At 38.5% G+C, this 18947-nt stretch overlaps 2 protein-coding genes across 3 annotated transcripts in view; one reads left to right on the top strand and one right to left on the bottom strand.

Moving 5' to 3' along the window:
* The window catches only part of lox (lysyl oxidase), a 4648-nt gene extending 1799 nt beyond the window's left edge, over positions 1 to 2849 (top strand). The window contains exons 4-6 of the mRNA XM_074639555.1: positions 654 to 749; positions 1353 to 1468; positions 2684 to 2849. Coding sequence (XP_074495656.1) covers positions 654 to 749; positions 1353 to 1468; positions 2684 to 2690 — 219 coding nt within the window. The 3' untranslated portion in view covers positions 2691 to 2849. The remainder of the gene's footprint in view (positions 1 to 653; positions 750 to 1352; positions 1469 to 2683) is intronic.
* Positions 2850 to 9969: 7120 nt separating this feature from the next.
* LOC141769991 (type-2 ice-structuring protein-like) lies at positions 9970 to 17929 on the bottom strand. Of its 2 annotated transcripts, XM_074639552.1 has the most exons (7): positions 17773 to 17928; positions 17546 to 17646; positions 14510 to 14590; positions 12280 to 12374; positions 10747 to 10878; positions 10553 to 10664; positions 9970 to 10367 (listed from the first exon to the last, which is right to left on the bottom strand). In XM_074639552.1, the coding sequence occupies exons 2-7, from the start codon at positions 17604 to 17606 to the stop codon at positions 10252 to 10254; spliced, it is 597 nt and encodes a 198-aa protein (XP_074495653.1). In that variant the 5' UTR covers positions 17607 to 17646; positions 17773 to 17928; the 3' UTR covers positions 9970 to 10251. The 2 variants fall into 2 exon arrangements, with proteins under 2 accessions (XP_074495653.1, XP_074495654.1); XM_074639553.1 differs by lacking the exon at positions 14510 to 14590 and having other exon boundaries at positions 17773 to 17929.
* Between the last annotated feature and the right edge of the window lie 1018 nt (positions 17930 to 18947).

Below are 18947 nucleotides of genomic sequence, written 5' to 3'. Positions count from 1 at the left end.
TAATAAATGCATAAATTAAAAAATAAATACAAATAAATGCAAAGTAAATAAATAAATACATTTAAAAATATTTAAATAATACATAAATAAATAAATAAAAGGGAAAATTAAATGGAAGAATAAATAAATAAGGGAATTAATACAAAGATAAATAAATAAAGCAAATTAAAACAGAAATATCCATTTATGTCACATTTTATCAATTACTTAATGGCTACATTTATTTTTTAATATTATTTTTAATATTATTTTTAATATTATTTTTGCGTAATTTCTCATCTATTTATTTATTTTGGCAGGGTCAGTCCTCCATAAGTAACTTGTCACTAAAGCTGCCAGATAAATGTAGTGGAGTATAAACTATAAATGGGACAACTCAAGTAAAGTACTGACACTTCAAATATGTACTGAAGTATATTACTTTAGTAAATGTACTTAATTGCATTTCACTACTGACTGAGACCAAAAACAGGAATTATCAATAAAAGACGATATGATATACAGTAAAAGTGTGTTCAAGACAACATGTTTTCAAATATCAATAAAAATGTAATAAATAAGCTTGTGTACATTTAGATATTAATGTTTAATGTATTGGTGTGTGTGTGTGTGTGTGTGTGTGTGTGTGTGCGTGCGTGTGCGTGTGCGTACAGGGTTTGAGTCCAGGTTGTTATGACACCTACAACGCGGACATTGACTGCCAGTGGATCGACATCACTGACGTCTCTCCTGGAAAATACATCCTCAAGGTCTGTTACTCTGCTCAGAGTCTACTGGAGGAAATAAAAACTTTATTTTTATTAGATTTATTAGATTTATATTAGACAAGTTGTGCTTTCCAATTCACTTCAATACATTTGGGTTTAAGTTATTCTATATTTTCCTTATTACTCTCTAGAAATAGTCTACTCACTGGAGCACCAAATGTGGATTAATCCGCTGCTAATCTGCACTATTTCCTCCTGTTTGTTTGATAAAAACTACAGTTTTAGGAGATTAATAATAAAACTATATAATTGTGTTTTTAAATATGTACAGTACGTCTTCAGTAGGAACCACCGGGCTTGGAGCTGAGAGGATAGGGGTAGGAAGAATTAAGAGACGGACTAACACATTTGGCCTTTCCCATTTCCCAATTTGTACATCCTCGGTTCCTTTCCTCGTCTCCTCTCCTCACGTCTTAGTCCCGTCATTTTAGAGAATGAAGAATGAACTACAGCCTTTATATATTTTATCTTGTGAAACACTACATATAGACTACATATCTACTAAATAGAGTAACACCAAACTAATCCTGTAAACTTGAGGAGAGGTGACCTCATGTACTGATGATGATGATGTCGTCCCGCCAGGTGTCAGTAAACCCCCGGCAGCAGGTTCCAGAGTCCAACTACAACAACAACGTAGTCCGCTGTGACGTCCAGTACACCGGCACCGCCGCACACGTCTCCGGATGCACCACGACGTCGTGAGAAACTCTTTCTTCTTCTCCACTTATCAGTTTGAGTTTTATTTCAGCTTCTTTGCAGACATTTAAGGTTTTATTGTTTTATTAGTAATTTATACATTTTAAAATCACTTTAACATACTTATTATTCAGATTTGGGAATGTGAGGATGACAAATGAATCACTCAGTTGTAGCTGGTTGATATCACAGCTAACAGGTCGTTGTTTCGTCTTCAGTGTAATGGTAACTCTTAACCCTTTAATGTTAACAGAAATATTTTCTCTTTGCATATTTTATGTCCTTGGGGCAATAACAACAATCAACAGACCCCACTGTTTTTTTTAATAAAGGCCTCTACTAAACATTTAAGATGTCGCTTCATGGTAAAAGTAAAACACAAGATACTCTTATTATGCTACTAATCTCTTAGTATACCAACATATTACCACAAAATTGGTAGTATTACCAGTAGTACCACTAGTATTAATTCATTAATAATGTATTTATTCTAGATATTTACCATATTTACAGAAGGCTACTTTGAAAACTGATACTTATATATTTATTTATCAAATATATAATAGAAAAACATTAAATATATGATATTAACAAATAATATTAATACTGAAGTCCTGAAAGGTAAGGTCATTTTCTAAGTCTGATCTGAATTATTTTATCTCCTGTGTTTATGACTTAAGAACAGGTTGAAAAAATAACATGTTTCACCAGGATAATCTTTCTAAATTAGTGCTCGCCATCCAATCGCCGAAAAATGCAAATTCTTGCAGAAATCTCCAAACGTCAAAAAGATTTTGATCCCAAATCACAGCATGGCTTTTTCTATGGTGTTCCTCAAGGTCTTGGTCTTAATGTGCTATTTGGGAGGGATTATTAATTATGGTTCAAATTAGCACCAAATCTGTGTAACAAATGGTATCAACACAAAAATTGCTGCAACAATTTATGAGGCACAATAGAGCAATAATTAATTCATGTTTATTTCTTTTTTATTTCTAACAACTCGACACACAGTGCTGAGCTGCATCTCAGATTAATCCCCAGGTTCCCAGCTTTCAGATGATGTACACCACTTCTAGGTGACATCTACTGTTGACCTGCTATCTCCCCCAAAAGACCCCCTGTACCCCCCTAAATAAGGGTCTATTGTGGGTCTCAGACGGTTAATGATCAATACTTTCATTCAGTGGTTGATTTTGTTCTTTTATTTCTTGCAGCTACTGAGATGAATTCTGCAACATGAGCTTGAAAACGAAGACGGACGGAGGAAACAGTGGACGCTGCAGAAGAATGCAGTTTAAAATTACATGTGATGTAAATAATAATAGTTATAACCAGATTAAATAAAAAAGGGATCATTAAAAGTCTCATAAAACACCTGAACCAGGTTGTTTTGTTCCAAATTAAACCTGAATAGCTTTTTCAAATTACAGAGGTATTTACGTTTGTGAGTATCCAGGATTAAATACAAGTACAAGTAAAGTTAGAGGTTCTGGATTAGGATGCACCACTTATTTGTAAATCCATCACTATGTTGTAAAGTCCTGTCAAAGATCTGAATAGCTGCTAATTAGTTTAAAATTAGTGATTTACTACATCAGTTGCACCATTAAAACTTAAGAAATGTCTTATCAAAAGCAAACTATATAACCGTAACATCACCAGCTGTAACTTAACTTCCAAAAATAACAGTTTTATGGGGCCAAACATTAAACTCACCAGCCAGTCCTTTTGTTAATGTCTTTGCTTTATTTATATCTGTACATGTGGAGACGTGTGTGTGTTTCAGAGTTAGTAGCATTCATGAAGTTTAAAATTAACCTTACAGACAAAGTTAGTCACATCATCTGCATAACGTTTAATAATTTGGAGACTGTATTGTTTTGTAGAATGTACCTGTTTATGTATAATAATAATAATAATAATAATAATAATAATAATAATAATAATAATAATAATAATAAAAAACAGCATTTGGATCAAGTGTGAGGTCAGACGTGTCCATATTACTTCTGATACTCTAAACAGGTCATGCTGTATATTAGCAACAGTGTTGTCAGATGTTAAACTATTGTACCAAAGGTTTGAAAATTATCGTATTTTGAGAAAAATCATCGTGCGCGAGTCATAACCACAAGAACAAAGGAGCATAAATGTGTAATTTTAATTTAATTTAATTCAAATTATCGTAGATTATTAGTCTGTTAAGATAGTTAGTTAGTGAGCTACGCAACAATTACACCTGACAGCTACATATAGAGTAAATATAATAACTAGTAATAAGAACAACTGATAGAAGTTTGTTTGATGCAATATCTGTTATGATTTACTGATGTGTAAATCTACACTTTACTTACTTTATAACTAAACTGAGACTAAGATTGAGTTTACAAACAGGTGGTGCAACTTTCTACTTTTTACTGGTTTACCTGTGTTTTTTGTTTTGGAAACCGTCTGGGTTTATTTCATGTTTCAAGATGAATCTGTTAGTTATAAAGGTTTTATAATATAGTTTTCATTCAGTTTTCTCACAGTCAAGAGATGTGATGTTGACATTTGTTTTTTTGAGATCACAAAATATCTATTCTAATGCCCCCCCAAAAAAACTATTTAATTTAACGCACTGTGAGAAAACAGTTCTTATTTTCTGATCTTAATCTCCACTACATGATCATTTTCTGGTCACACACAGAGACACTTACTTGTCCTTCCGGGGCTTCCGTAGACTTCTTATTATATACAATATTTGATCATCAATGTCAGTAAAACTGACATTTTACTAATATTTAATGTTAATTTAGACTGTAGAAATTTCAGTTTCTGGGACATTTTTCAGACATAAATTGATCACTTCCTGTAAGGTTTTATTATTTCACTAACTGTTCTTTATTGGTGCTGTAGAGTAGAGCTTTCATTTTTGGTGCTAAAGGTGCTAAAGTTTTCACTTTTTGCCATTTTGTGTTCCCAAATTTAACCAAAAATACTCACCAGGGGGACACAGTCAGACTTCCAAACTGTGCCTTTCTGTTGGTGGACAGAGTGTGTATACAGAGTACACAGTGTGTGTACTTGTACTCGACAACCTGCAGAGCTGTATATAGGCGAGCTCACATCTCATCATGTTATCAACCTGCATTACTGCTTCATATCACTTTAATAAAGCTTGCTTGAATGTGAACAGTGTTGACGTCTTTATGTATACTTTCAGTGTGTGCACAAAGTTATATACAGTATTGTGTGTGTGTATATATATCTATAGATATATATTTATATCTATAGATATATATAGATATATATTTAGTATATGCATTATATTTGAATGTTTCCTGTTCCTCCAGTGTCGAATGCAATGAAAGCTGCTGTCTTTAATATATCATTTATTTTCATGCGGATACTTTAGTACTTTTACTTTTGGTACTTTAAGTACATTTTAATGCTGATAGTTTACTATAGTAGTACTTTAAGTATATTTTGATGCTGATATGTTACTATAGTAGTACTTTAAGTATATTGTGATGTGTCATATAAGTCAAACTATTCAATTCTGTATATAATATTCCTTTTTTTATTAATTTAATTAATTTCAGTATTTATCTAGCATTGGTTTACGCCCAAAAACTCCCTAATTCCATCTCATGTGTTGTCCAAAGGCTCTCCTGGCATTTACTCAATACAAACAGTCAAATAGAGTTTTAATATCTCTATATAATATCTCTAGTGTGAGACGGATCAACACAGCAGCCACGACGTCCACGAGGGCTGGTTGGACTTCTCCTGACGGTGACGGTGTTTTGCTAACATGGATGTGATCTATATTTTCTAAACGATAATTAATAACTGCTCTAGTGTACTGTAGAGCACCCAGATACTGACATTTATGTTCTCTGCATTGAAACGGCCCCGATGGAGCTGACCATGGATGGATAAAGAGAACGGAGCTGACGGGAGAGCTAGAGACCACCTTGGAGAAGTTAGAGGAAGTAGACACGTGGGACTACGTCTGCTTTTCAAAATAAGGTGTTAACAAAGGGAACTGTATACTAAATACATCTATTGAAATAAGATTGATGGATTATATTCCCCAGAAGTATAAAACATTACATGTCCCTTATAAATTAAAAAGAAAATACCACTAATCTGTGAGGGGAATGTCTTTATTCTTTGATTTTTGGGTTGCTGGATAATAAATAATTCCTGACAATGACTGATATATTTGACTTCAGGACATCTCTGACTACATACAGGCTGAAAATCAAACATTTTTACTGGATTCATTTAGAGATTTTCCAAAGTAAAAGTCCCTAGAAGTGAATGATTCAACTTTTGCCCCATGGTCTGGTCCAGGGATCAGAAACCTGCGGCTCTTTAGCTCCTCTCCAGTGGAGAAAAAGAATAACTGTTTTTTGTTTACTTTCTCATTTTTATTTTTTTATTGTTGTAGGTCTATGGTACGATGGTACGACAAAGTAGACACAAAACAACTACAAAGTGACAAAATAACTACAAAGAGACATAAAAAAAACTACAAAGAGACACAAAACAACTACAAAGACCCTCAAAATGACTCCAAAGAGAAACAAACCAACTGCAAAGAGACACAAAACAACTACAAAAACACAAAAAACATCCACAAAGAGACACAAAACAACTACAGATATACAACAGAGACACTCAGAATGACTATGAAAAGGGGTAAAACAACCACAAAGAGACATATTGAGTTGCCCTGAATCAACTACAGAGACACCAAATGATCACAAAGGCACACAAAACAACCACAACAAGTGGCAAAACAACCATAGACGAAAATAACTCTAAAAAGACCAAAACAACTACAAATACAAAACAACTACAATGAGACATAAATCAACTACAAAAAGATATAAAACAACTACAAAGAGACACAAAACAACTACAAAGAGACACAAAACAACTACAAAGAGACAACGCAATAACAAAGATACACAAATTGACTACAAAGGTACACAAAATGACTATGAAGAGACACAAATCAACTGCAAAAAGAGGCTAAACAACTATAAAGTCTTTTGTGCGGTGGCTCTTTTGTCCGGTGGGTCTGATGACCGTTCATTATGGCGAGGACAATAACTCTGGAAACAGCTGTTAGTACGGTAGGGATGCACCGATACCACTTTTTTCAGACCGAGTACAAGTACTTACATTTGGGTACTCGGTGATACCGAGTACCGATACGAGTACTTCTCTGTGCCAAAACACCCTCGTTAACAGCCAGCTGGAGGGTGTGAGCGACACACGGCAGGCTGGGGAGTCCCGCATACGAGGCGGTGCGCCGCGACCGGCTCTAGGTCAGCTTGGAAAGGCTCAGGGCGAAGGTGGCTCACGGCCGCAGCTTTACAGCGCTCCCTGCCCGGACCTCACCGCACCGTGACGGTGCTCCCTGCTCCCGGTGCGACTGTCGACGGGGGCGGACTGTCCTCAGCGCGCACCAACTGTGTCGTGCCGAGGCCCACGTAAAAGGTACCAGAGGTCTTCAACGATGTCGGCAACCCACCCGACATGTCCTGTAACACGGATCAAGGAGTCTAATGCATGCGCGAGTCAGACGGTGCAAGCAAAACCCCGTGGCGCAATGAGATGGGATCCCGGCACAACGACGTCGGGCGCACCAACGGCCCGTCTCCCCCGCACCGTCGGGGAGGTGGAGCGGGAGGACCCGAAAGATGGTGACGAAAGGTTAACGTCGCGCTGCTGTAAAGTGGTATCGGAGCCGTTGTATCGGAGCTGTTTTGCGAGTACGAGTACATGAGCACAGTATCGGACCCGATACCCGATACTGGTATCGGGTATCGGTGCATCCCTAGTTAGTTAATTTTACTACTTTTAGGACACAATGATTTAAATGAGGGCTATTTAAGTGTTCCTACTGGGCAGTTGATTTACAGACGTCTCTTTATACATCCATGGACACAGACTCTACCACAGGGGTGACGGGTCGTGGAGTCTTTACCCCAACCGATGATATCGGGTCTGGGCCGAGCCTTTCAGGCCCGGGGGAAAAGGTGTAACGGGCACCGCAGCATTTTCCCTGATGAATAGTTCTCTTCTATTTGAATTACGGGGTATGTTTAAAGGCTGTGATATCGATTGAGGAGGAGTACCAGGGTGTGGTTTCACATACAGTATATACACAGAGACAGACCTGCTACATGTCAGGCACCACCAATGAAAATGTTTAGTCGTCCTTGACAGAGTTTTGGAGCCCTGATTCAGGTTGTTGAATCAAAAAAAAAGTTTTGTTAAATTTTTCATCTTGGCTGACAAAATAGCACTGCCTCCAACGAGAAGGAGACCCAGATCACCCTCTGAATCACACGGTACTCATAAATGTCGTGTGCTGATGCATGTTTACACCCAGACTGGAGGCAGAGAGAGAGTTGCCAATAAAAAAATTGAAGTTAAAATAAATATTAGAAGGCCGGAGCCCTTACGTCACAGACTCCGCCCCCATCCAGACCGCTCTCCTGGGCGAGTGTGTGACGTATTCAGCCGGCGTGTTTTTGTTTTTGGAGGGAAGCAGCGGAGAGCGAAAGCCCGGCGCCCGGAGCCCGGAGCCCGGAGCCCGGAGCCCGGAGCCCGGAGCCCGGAGCCCGGCGCCCGGAGCCCGGAGCCCGGAGCCCGGAGCCCGGAGCCCGGAGCCCGGAGCCCGGAGAGAGCGAAAGAACTGAAGCGTCAAAGCGAGTACGGTAGCGAGAACACGACCAAAGCAACCAGAACCAGTCCAGAGGCGAATGACTCTGGCTTCCTCGCTTTCCAAAGCAATCCCATATGACAAAAAAAGTGAAAAATGGAAAGAAATCACGGCCGCTGTAAACACCTACATCACAACACCGGTAAGCGTAGTTGAAAAGCCCGGATTCAAAACACTCATTAAGACACTTGATCCGCTGTGTGTCGCTCACACCCTCCAGCTGGTTGTTAACGAGGGTTTGTTGGCACAGAGAAGGACTTGTATCGGTGCTCGTATCGGCGAGTACCCAAATGAAAGTACTTGTACTTGTACTCGATCTGAAAAAAAGTGGCATCGGTGCATCCCTAGTTATCATGATGTGTTCAAAAGTAATCTCGTAAAATTAAGTTTGTGGTGAGAAACTTGAATAAATCCAGTTGTTTGAAGGAGATGTTTTCACCTCAATATAAAATAGATATTAGAGTGTAAACAAAACACTGTAATTTACCGTGTATATAATGTTTTTTATTTAAATATATCGAAAATTGAATGACATCAGATCTTAAATGTTATTCCTTCATTTAGCGCAGAGATTTCAAAAGTGGCAGATAAAATTTCTGAGTGTCCGACAAAAAAAATGACTTGTCTGCCACAGTGGCAGGAAGTGAAGAACGTTCATTTCAGACCCTGCTCAGGGCCCTATCTTACACAGCGCAGCGCAACTGTCATTGCTAGTTTCAGACTGTGCGCCCATGGGCATGTTGGTCTTAAAATGAGAGGTGGTCAGGTGCTTTGTTGGCGCGTTGTTATCTTGAGGCAGAAGAAAGCGATTGTGCCAATGTTCAACAAAAACCTGTTCAACAGTCTGGCGCAGTATTTTCCTGCTATTTAAAGGGTGCATTATTCAGATAGTAAGATGTGTCTACATAGGCAGTAAGACTGGGACGATTCACCTATCTTCCGACTCAATACTATCACGATATTTGGGTGCCGATTCGATATGTATTGCGATTTTTAATTATTGCGATTTGATATTATGATTTTAAAGTGATTTTTGTTAACTTTTTTTAACAATAGACCATGGGGAAAAGTTGAATCATACACTTCTAGGGACTTTTACTTTAAATGAATCCAGTAAAAATGTTTGATTTTCAGCATGTATGTAGTCAGAGATGTCCTGAAGTCAAATACATCAGTCATTGTCAGGAATTATTTATTATCCAGCATCCCAAAAATCAAAGAATAAAGACATTTCCCTCACAGATTAGTGGTGTTTTCTTTTTAACTTATAAGGGACATGTAATGTTTTATAATTCTGGTGAATATAATCCAATCAATCTTATTTCAATAGATGTATTTTGTATATACAGTTCCCTTTGTTAACACCTTATTTTGAAAAGCGGACGTAGTCCCACGTGTCTACTTCCTCTAACTTCTCCAAGGTGGTCTCTAGCTCTCCCGTCAGCTCCGTTCTCTTTATTCATCCATGGTCAGCTCCATCGGGGCCGTTTGAATGTATTTAACAGAAATGTCAGTATATGGGTGCTCTACAGTCGTAGCGTCGTCAAAATTACAATCCAAACACGTTAAATTGCATTGAAGTCTATGAGATCTTCAGTTTCTATTCCCCAAAATGGGGCGTGGCCTTATGAGCTTAGAGAGATGTGCAACACACTTTTTGGGCACCTTGAAAACGGTGTTTAAGTTGCATCTTTTTTTATATCATTATTATAGTACATATTGACCTGAAAGTTAAAAAGATTAGATTTAACAAAAGAATCTGAGACCAGCCTGTTCAAATGCTCAAGAGTTTTAATTGGGTATCAAAGATTAGTTTGTGCTAAAAAGCCATCTTTTCATAACACATTCAGCCTCCTCTCATTAAAGGTCAAAGAGGAAGTCCAGCTCCTGTTACGTCACTTGTCGCTTCATCCCGTCAGCAGCGTTACAGCCAAATTATAAAAGATGTGATTATACATGAGACTGATATATGACACACAAAGACAATCACACGGTCACATCCAGCAGGTGTTTGTGTGTTTGGTTGGTGTCTCTCTGTGTGTGTCAGCTCAAGAGCTACTGATCAGATGGGACCTCCACGGGACAGGGTGATTCTGGACAGCAGGGTACTGGCTTGGTACAGACAAATGAGCGAGTGGCGGAACACTCAGTATCATCCCAGCAGAAATCGACTGTGAACACAAGAAACACAAGAGTCAGTCAGAGCTTGTGTTAACCACAAACCTTATTTCAGACATCTGACTAAAAACCCATTGACTTCCAGATGAGGGGAACAGGAAGTGCTAAAAATGCTAACTCACTTCTGGGTTTTTTTAGGACTGATTCCTGTAGTGCTCTACAATATGTTGTGACTTACCTCCGTAGTTCATCTGGAGACAATTCTCGACGTGATTTTGATCATCAGGTTTCCCATCACACCACTCTGTATGTTCGAACACGCTGCCATCACTCCAGAGCCACTGGTTGACCTTTAAGACAGAAAAGAAAAAGATGTAGAAGTTAAAAAGTGTCATCCTATCAGTAATCAGACCTGCTGTAGTGATAAATTACCTCTTGGCAGTCAGAGCCTCCAACCCAGGATTCTTCAGTACTATTGTTCTGATGTATGAACTGCAGAAGGTACTGATGCTCATCTTTACTGTGCACCGATGCAAGGTGTGCATCCATGGTCTGGCAGTGTTTCTACAGGGGAGATGGACAGACAGACGGACAGACAATCAGATATGAAGCTGCACTCTAATGCTGTACATGTGGTCCTCTCCTCCACCAGCAGGAGGATGGTGGAGGAAGGTTTGGCTCAAATATTGAGCTGGTTGACGTGAATATTTGTAGAAGAAGTGATGGAAGTTATTCAGTGTTTAACTTCACCGTTGTACTGTGGTCTCTGCTTACATTGACAGCTTTAATTAGGAGGTTTTATTGCTTGATTTTCATCAACGCTAGCTGTGTAGCCTACTCCTGTAGCGCCACCAGCAGCTAAAAATGCTAAATATCTCAACATCTGTGACATTGATTGGCACATCATTTGGTTCATACCGTCATGGTTCCCAGATGATGAACCCCACTGACCCTTTTGATCCTCTGACTTTTCCTTATCGACACCACAAGGTTCACATTTGTTTCTTTGAGTGAAATTTCTGGAACAACTATTGGATGGATTATGATGAAATGTGGTTCATCGTTCATGTTCACCTCAGGATGAATTGTAATAACTTCGTCCGCAAAAAGGCGGATGAAAGTCGGAAAAAAAGTCTGAAAAATGTTCGAAAAAAAAGGAAAAAAAATTTGAAAAATATTCGAAAAAAAGTCAGAAAAAGGTGGAAGAAAAGAAATGTCCGAACAACGTTTGACATTTTTTTTAAAAAAGTGCAAACATTTTGAAAAATGTCCGAAAAAGGCGAATGAAAAGCAGAAAAAAAGTCAGAAAAATAGTCTGATAAATGTCGGAAAGTTTATCAATTAAAGTGTAAAAAATGTTGAAAAAAGGCAGAAGAAAGGCGGAAGTCCCAAAATGTCAGGAAAGTATGAGAAAATGTAAAAAAAAGGCAGAAAAATGTAAGAAAAATGTTTGAAAAATTTCCAAAAAAAGTGCAATTTTTTTTGTAAAAAGGCGGAAAAATTTGGTGATCCTCTGACTTTTCATCTAGCGCCATCATCAGGTCAACATTTTAATGTGTGTAATACTTTAGTTTATGACCAAATACCTGCAGAGCTAAAGACAGATTGTTCTTTGTGTTTAGTGCTAATTACCAAATGTTAGCATGCTAACACGCTACACTAACAAGATAACATGAGCATGCCAGCACTGTTAGCATTTAGCTCAAAACTGCTTGTTCTAATTACAGCCTCACAGAGCTGCTAGCATGACTGCAGATTCTAAGCGGGGGTTCACGTAGGCCGCGAAAGCGCCGCAATTTTCGGAGAAGCGCTGCCCACTTCCTTTGGGCGCCTTATAGTTAGATATAGTTAGTTCAATAACAAGAGTAACATAGAGAAACCAAGTCAGGAGAAAATGATGATTAGTCAGCTGTGCAACAAGTCAACACCAGCAGAATGAACTTGTAGAAAAATTTCACTAGTTACCTCAGCGTCAACCCAAGTCATCGGTGTGGCAACGAAGCCGTAAAGGCGACATTGGAACGGGAAAAATTCCACTGCTTGGGCTTCGGTGGAATTGTCTATGAAGACAAACAGAGAATTGCCAGTAATTTAATAACATTGTCATTTAACAGCAAATAGAGGTGTAGCTGTGGAGTCTGAGGGCTGCACTCTTCTATCTGCACATATATACATATATATATATATATATATATATATATATATATATCTGTGTGTGTATGTAGGTGGAAAAAAGATAAACTCCAGGTATCTTTTGACATTTTAAGGGAAAGCTGGTGCAGATACCAGAAAATTGTTAAAATTCAGCGAATTCAGTATTTCTCTGGTATTATTTTAAATAATTGTCACAAACCTCGTGTTCTTTTTAGCAGCATCAATACTGTTCTTAATACTCCCCAAACTGATTGCTTTGATGCCTCCTCAGAAACATGTGACAAATTTCCAAAAAAATTTGTGGACAAGATTGATAAGATACACATCTCTCTTCCTTTGCATGAACCTTCTATCACCTTAACCTGCTGTGCTGTTTTTAACCAGTTTGAGCTTACACTTACTTCCCTTAAGCAAATTATTGATCATCTAAAACCTTCAGCCTGTCCCGCAGATATTGTTCCCCCTCGCCTTTTTAAAGAGGTTTTTGATGCCATTGGACCAACCATCCAGGCAATCATCAACAGTAGCCTGGCCTCTAGTGTAGTTCCAGCTCATTTTAAACATACTATTGTGCAGCCACTTTAAAAAAAACAACTAACTTGGACACCTCAGTCCTTTCCAATTTTAGACCAATTTCCAAACTCCCCTTCCTTTCTAAAGTCTTGGAGAAAGCTGTTTTTATTCAACTTCAAACTTTTTCAGACAAAAATGGCATCCTTGAGGTGTTCCAATCTGGTTTTAAAGCACTTCACAGCACTGAAACTGCACTTTTAAAGCTTTTGAATGAACTGTTGATTCTGGCGATTCATCCATTCTTATGCTTTTAGATCTCACAGCTGCATGTGGAGTCCCCCAAGGCTCTATACTTGGTCCGATTTTATTTTCCTTGTATATACTTCTCCTGGGGTCCATTATTAGAAAGTATGGAGTATCTTTCCACTTGTATGCGGACGACACACAGCTTTACCTGCCCTTGATTAATAATAACTCGAACTCTTTGGGCACATTGCTAGCCTGTCTCAAAGACATCAAAGACTGGATGACTTTACATTTTTTTCAAGCTCAATGACGAAAAAACTGAAGTTATTATTTTTGGACACAATGGAGGCAGAAACGACCCCAACATGGATCTTTCACATCTGGAACCTTTTGTCCTTCCTGCGGTAAAGAATCTAGGGGTCATAATGGACAAGGATTTTAAAATGGATGAGCAAATAAACACAGTTGTGAAATCAAGTTTTTCCCAACTGTGGCTTTTATCCAGGGTTAAGTCCTTTTTTATCTTTTAATGACTTTAAAAAGGTAATGCATGCTTTTATCAACACACGTCTTGATTATTGTAATTCACTTTACGTTGGCGTTAGCCAAGCCTCTTTGTCTCGCCTGCAGCTCGTTGAGAACGCGGCAGCTCGTCTTTTAACTGGTACACGTAAACGTGAGCACATCTCCCCGATTCTGGCTTCACTTCACTGGCTCCCTGTTCGTTTTAGGATTGATTTTAAAATTGTATTATTAACGTATAAATCATTAAATGGGCAAGCTCCGACCTATCTCTCTGATCTTTTAAAACCACATCTTTTATTAAGGACACTCAGATCAACTGACCAGTTGCTTCTGACTGTCCCGAGCTCTATAGGTTGAAGCTCAGGGCTGACCGAGCCTTTGCAGTTGCAGCTCCAAAGCTCTGGAACGCTCTGCCTCCACATGTTCGGCTGTCCCCCACACTGCCTGCTTTTAAATCAAACCTCAAACACACTTTTATTCCTTGGCTTTTGGCTCGGCATGAGAGTTGACTATTTTAATCCTTTTTCCTCTCCTATTGGTCTTAACGCTTTTGTTATTTTAATGTCCTGTTGGTTTGAAGTTGGTCTTAGTGTTTTATTGTGTTGTTTTTATGTCTTTTATGTATAATTGTATAGTACTTTGGTCAACTTTTGTTGTTTTTAAATGTGTTTTGTAAATAACATTGGATTGGATTGGATATACATGTACTGTATCTACACATGTATCTACACATGTATCTACTGTATCGGGATAACACCTGGCGCGGCTGTCCCGTCTGGCGCGTCTGTCCCTGGCTCGTCTGTCGCTTCTGGTGCTTGACTTGGCTCGACCACGTCGTCTATGAAGACAAACAGAGAATTACCAGTAATTTAATAACATTGTCATTTAACAGCAAATAAAGGTGTAGCTGTGGAGTCTGAGTATGCACATATATATATACATGTACTGTATCTACATATGTATCTACACATGTATCTGCACATGTATCTATACATCTATCTACACATGTATCTACACATCTATCTACACATGTATCTACACATGTATCTACACATCTATCTACACATGTATCTACACATCTATCTACACATGTATCTACACATGTATCTACACATCTATCTACACATGTATCTACTGCACATATATCTACTCTTCTATCTACACATGTATCTGCACATGTATCTACTGCACATACAGTATATCTGCACATGTATCTACTGCACATATATCTACTCTTCTATCTACACATGTATCTGCACATGTATCTACTGCACATACAGTATATCTGCACATATACAGTATGTATTAGGGATGGAACGGTTTGGTTAAAAAATCTGAACCGTTCGGTTTGCTAGTCACGGTTCGGGTCGTGTATGAATTGTTCGGTTCATTTGAAATAGGTTATAAGGCCCATTGTGTGCTTTTTTTGCATGTAGAGTTTGGCTCCCGTTTATTGTCATACTACAAATGGGGAACAGCCTCACAGTTTTCAGTCAAAAGGGCATGCGCAGAAAAAAAAAGAAAAGTCAAATAAAGTTATCGGGGGGAAAAAACTTCTGAGTTGACACGAATGAAGTGGCGAGTGCAGCTGTCAGTCAGTTTAGGAAATGGCAAGTGGACACGATAAAGTCCCGTTAGAGGATCCACCAGCATCGTTTGGCTCTGCTGTATGGGAGCATTACGGATTTAGTGTTACCATGAAAATGACGGAAAGAAAGTGGTGGATAAAACGGCGACTGTGTGTAAGCAGCACTGTGCAACACGTCTGGTTTATGCTAGCGGCAATATTACAAATATGATGAACCATTTACGAAGACATCACCCCGGTGTGGCCGTCGATAGAGCAAGAAGGAGAGAGTCGGGTATGAAAGACCAACTCCTCCCCGCAGCATTTAAACAGCCTTTACATGCAGATTCAGACGGGGCATAAACACAACTAAAGCATCGGGGAGGTTTATAGTGAAAGATATGCAGCCTTATGCAGTCGTAGAGGACGCTGGATTTCAACATATGATTAAAGTAACCTTACTTGAGGCGCGCTATACACTAAAGCAACACGGTAATTCCAGCAGCACAATCCCTGTAATGTGTTTTATATTCATAAATTATTTTTAAAAAACACTGTGGTACATAAATCTAACTGTATTCCTCCAAATACTGCACTTTGTGAGTGGAAAAACTAATCTTTCAATTAAGAGCTGATAATCAGGGAATTGAGACATATGTTATACTGTTCCTTTTTTTTTTTTAGTTTACTTCTGGTTGAGTTTATGCTTCAATTTATGTTAATGGCTTTAGTCTATAATTACATCATATTTATATGAAAATAACAAAGTTGTATTTTTTGTTTGCACTAATTACTGTAGATGACCTGTTCTTTCATTTAAGATTGGACACCAAAGAAGAGTTTATGTTCCTTTTGTTAAGGCAAACATTTGTTAGCTTATTTTTGTCAAATAAATGAAAAGCATTTTGAAATCAGAACATGACCTCCTCGCTGTAACATAAATGAAACGAACCAAAAACCATTACCCCAAAACCGTGATATGAACCCAACCGTGAATTTTGTGAACAGTTTGACCCCTAATACTTATACACATGTATCTAAACATGTATCTACTACACATGTATCTACTGCACATGTATCTACTACACATGTATCTACTGCACATGTATCTACTACACATGTATCTACTGCACATGTATCTACTACACATGTATCTACTGCATATGTATCTACTACACATGTATCTACTGCATATGTATCTACTACACATGTATCTACTGCACATGTATCTACTACACATGTATCTACTGCACATGTATCTACTACACATGTATCTACTACACATGTATCTACTGCATATGTATCTACTACACATGTATCTACTGCACATGTATCTACTACACATGTATCTACTGCACATGTATCTACTACACATGTATCTACTGCACATGTATCTACTACACATGTATCTACTGCACATGTATCTACTACACATGTATCTACTGCACATGTATCTACTACACATGTATCTACTGCACATGTATCTACTACACATGTATCTACTACACATGTATCTACTACACATGTATCTACTACACATGTATCTACTACACATGTATCTACTGCACATGTATCTACTACACATGTATATACTACACATGTATCTACTACACATGTATCTACTACACATGTATCTACTGCACATGTATCTACTACACATGTATCTAATACACATGTATCTACTACACATGTATCTTCTACACATGTATCTACTGCACATGTATCTACTACACATGTATCTACTGCACATGTATCTACTACACATGTATCTTCTACACATGTATCTACTGCACATGTATCTACTACACATGTATCTACTGCACATGTATCTACTACACATGTATCTTCTACACATGTATCTACTGCACATGTATCTACTACACATGTATCTACTACACATGTATCTACTGCACATGTATCTACTACACATGTATCTTCTACACATGTATCTACTGCACATGTATCTACTACACATGTATCTACTGCACATGTATCTACTACACATGTATCTTCTACACATGTATCTACTACACATGTATCTACTGCACATGTATCTACTACACATGTATATACTCTTCTATCTGCACATATATATACACACACACATCTATTTGCACATGTATCTGCACATGTATCTACACATTTATTTACACATGTATCTGCACATGTATCTATCCCTGCGTTGTACTTGTAACTCCACAGAGGAAGTTTAACAGTGATACTCACCTTGGGTTGCAGCCAGAGCCATCAAGGCACAAACGAGTAGAGACACAGTCAGCATCTTCATGGTGGAGATGATGCAGATGTTGAAGATGATGATGATGAAGCTTTAAAAGCAAAGAGACAGCTTACTAATAATCCTGAAGGGAGGTTGAAGTGAACAGAGCAGCATCGTAGTGAGGAGAGAGGATGTGGAGAGAGAGCAAAGAGAGGAGAGGAGAGTGGTAGCTAACCTGTTGAAGGATGATCTGTGGTCTTCCTGTGTGGAGGTGCTGAACAAGAGAAAACAGCAGCTTTATATACACTTGTCTTCATGAGTTTCATCACATCTGTTTATGCCTTTTTTTTAAGAGCATCAGTTTGGATGTAGGTCAACAAATCAAAGGGCACCACATCCCACGCTGTTGGTTTTTTAAACACAAACATTTCTCCTGCCAGTACACTTATCTAAAAGTCTGGGTTACTGGATAATAGATAGTAACTCGACCAAACTGTCAGTTTGAAAGGTGAATTTCACCCAAAGAAATGAGGAACTACTTGAGACCTTAAAAATAGGGGGGGGGGTCCTTCCTAGCAAGGACCACGCCACAACATGGCATTTAAAATGTTTAATTAAATGAGGAAGTACTGAATGTTGAGGATGGATGTGAGGAAGGGGATGAACGATGATGATGAAGGGGTGAGAGGAAGTTGTCCGTTTAAACCGGTCCTTATTGTCCCCCTCGGCAGCATTAGCATGTTTCCAGCTGGCTAACATGTTGGCGGTTAGCTCATCAGCCACAATAGTACACCACCAGCCACGGGCGGATTATGAGACAATGGGCCCCTGGGCATAGACATGCAAAAGCCCCACAATGAGACACGTGTTGTGTCTCATTGTAGTAATTTTGTGTCTCTTTGTAGTCATGTTGTGTCTCTATGTAGTCATGTTGTGTCACTTTGTAGTCATGTTGTGTCACTTTGTAGTCATGTTGTGTCACTTTGTAGTCATGTTGTGTCTCTATGTAGTCATGTTGTGTCACTTTGTAGTCATGTTGTGTCACTTTGTAGTCATGTTGTGTCACTTTGTAGTCATGTTGTGTCACTTTGTAGTCATGTTGTGTCTCTATGTAGTCATGTTGTGTCACTTTGTAGTCATGTTGTGTCACTTTGTAGTCATGTTGTGTCACTTTGTAGTCATGTTGTGTCTCTATGTAGTCATGTTGTGTCACTTTGTAGTAATTTTGTGTCTCTTTGTAGTCATGTTGTGTCTCTATGTAGTCATGTTGTGTCTCTATGTAGTCATGTTGTGTCACTTTGTAGTCATGTTGTGTCACTTTGTAGTCATGTTGTGTCACTTTGTAGTCATGTTGTGTCACTTTGTAGTCATGTTGTGTCTCTATGTAGTCATGTTGTGTCACTTTGTAGT

The sequence above is a fragment of the Sebastes fasciatus genome, chromosome 6 (genome assembly GCF_043250625.1).
Source record: "Sebastes fasciatus isolate fSebFas1 chromosome 6, fSebFas1.pri, whole genome shotgun sequence".
Lineage (NCBI taxonomy): Eukaryota > Metazoa > Chordata > Actinopteri > Perciformes > Sebastidae > Sebastes > Sebastes fasciatus.
Note: the sequence above shows the minus strand (reverse complement) of the source record. Positions and strands in the feature narration are given on the sequence as shown.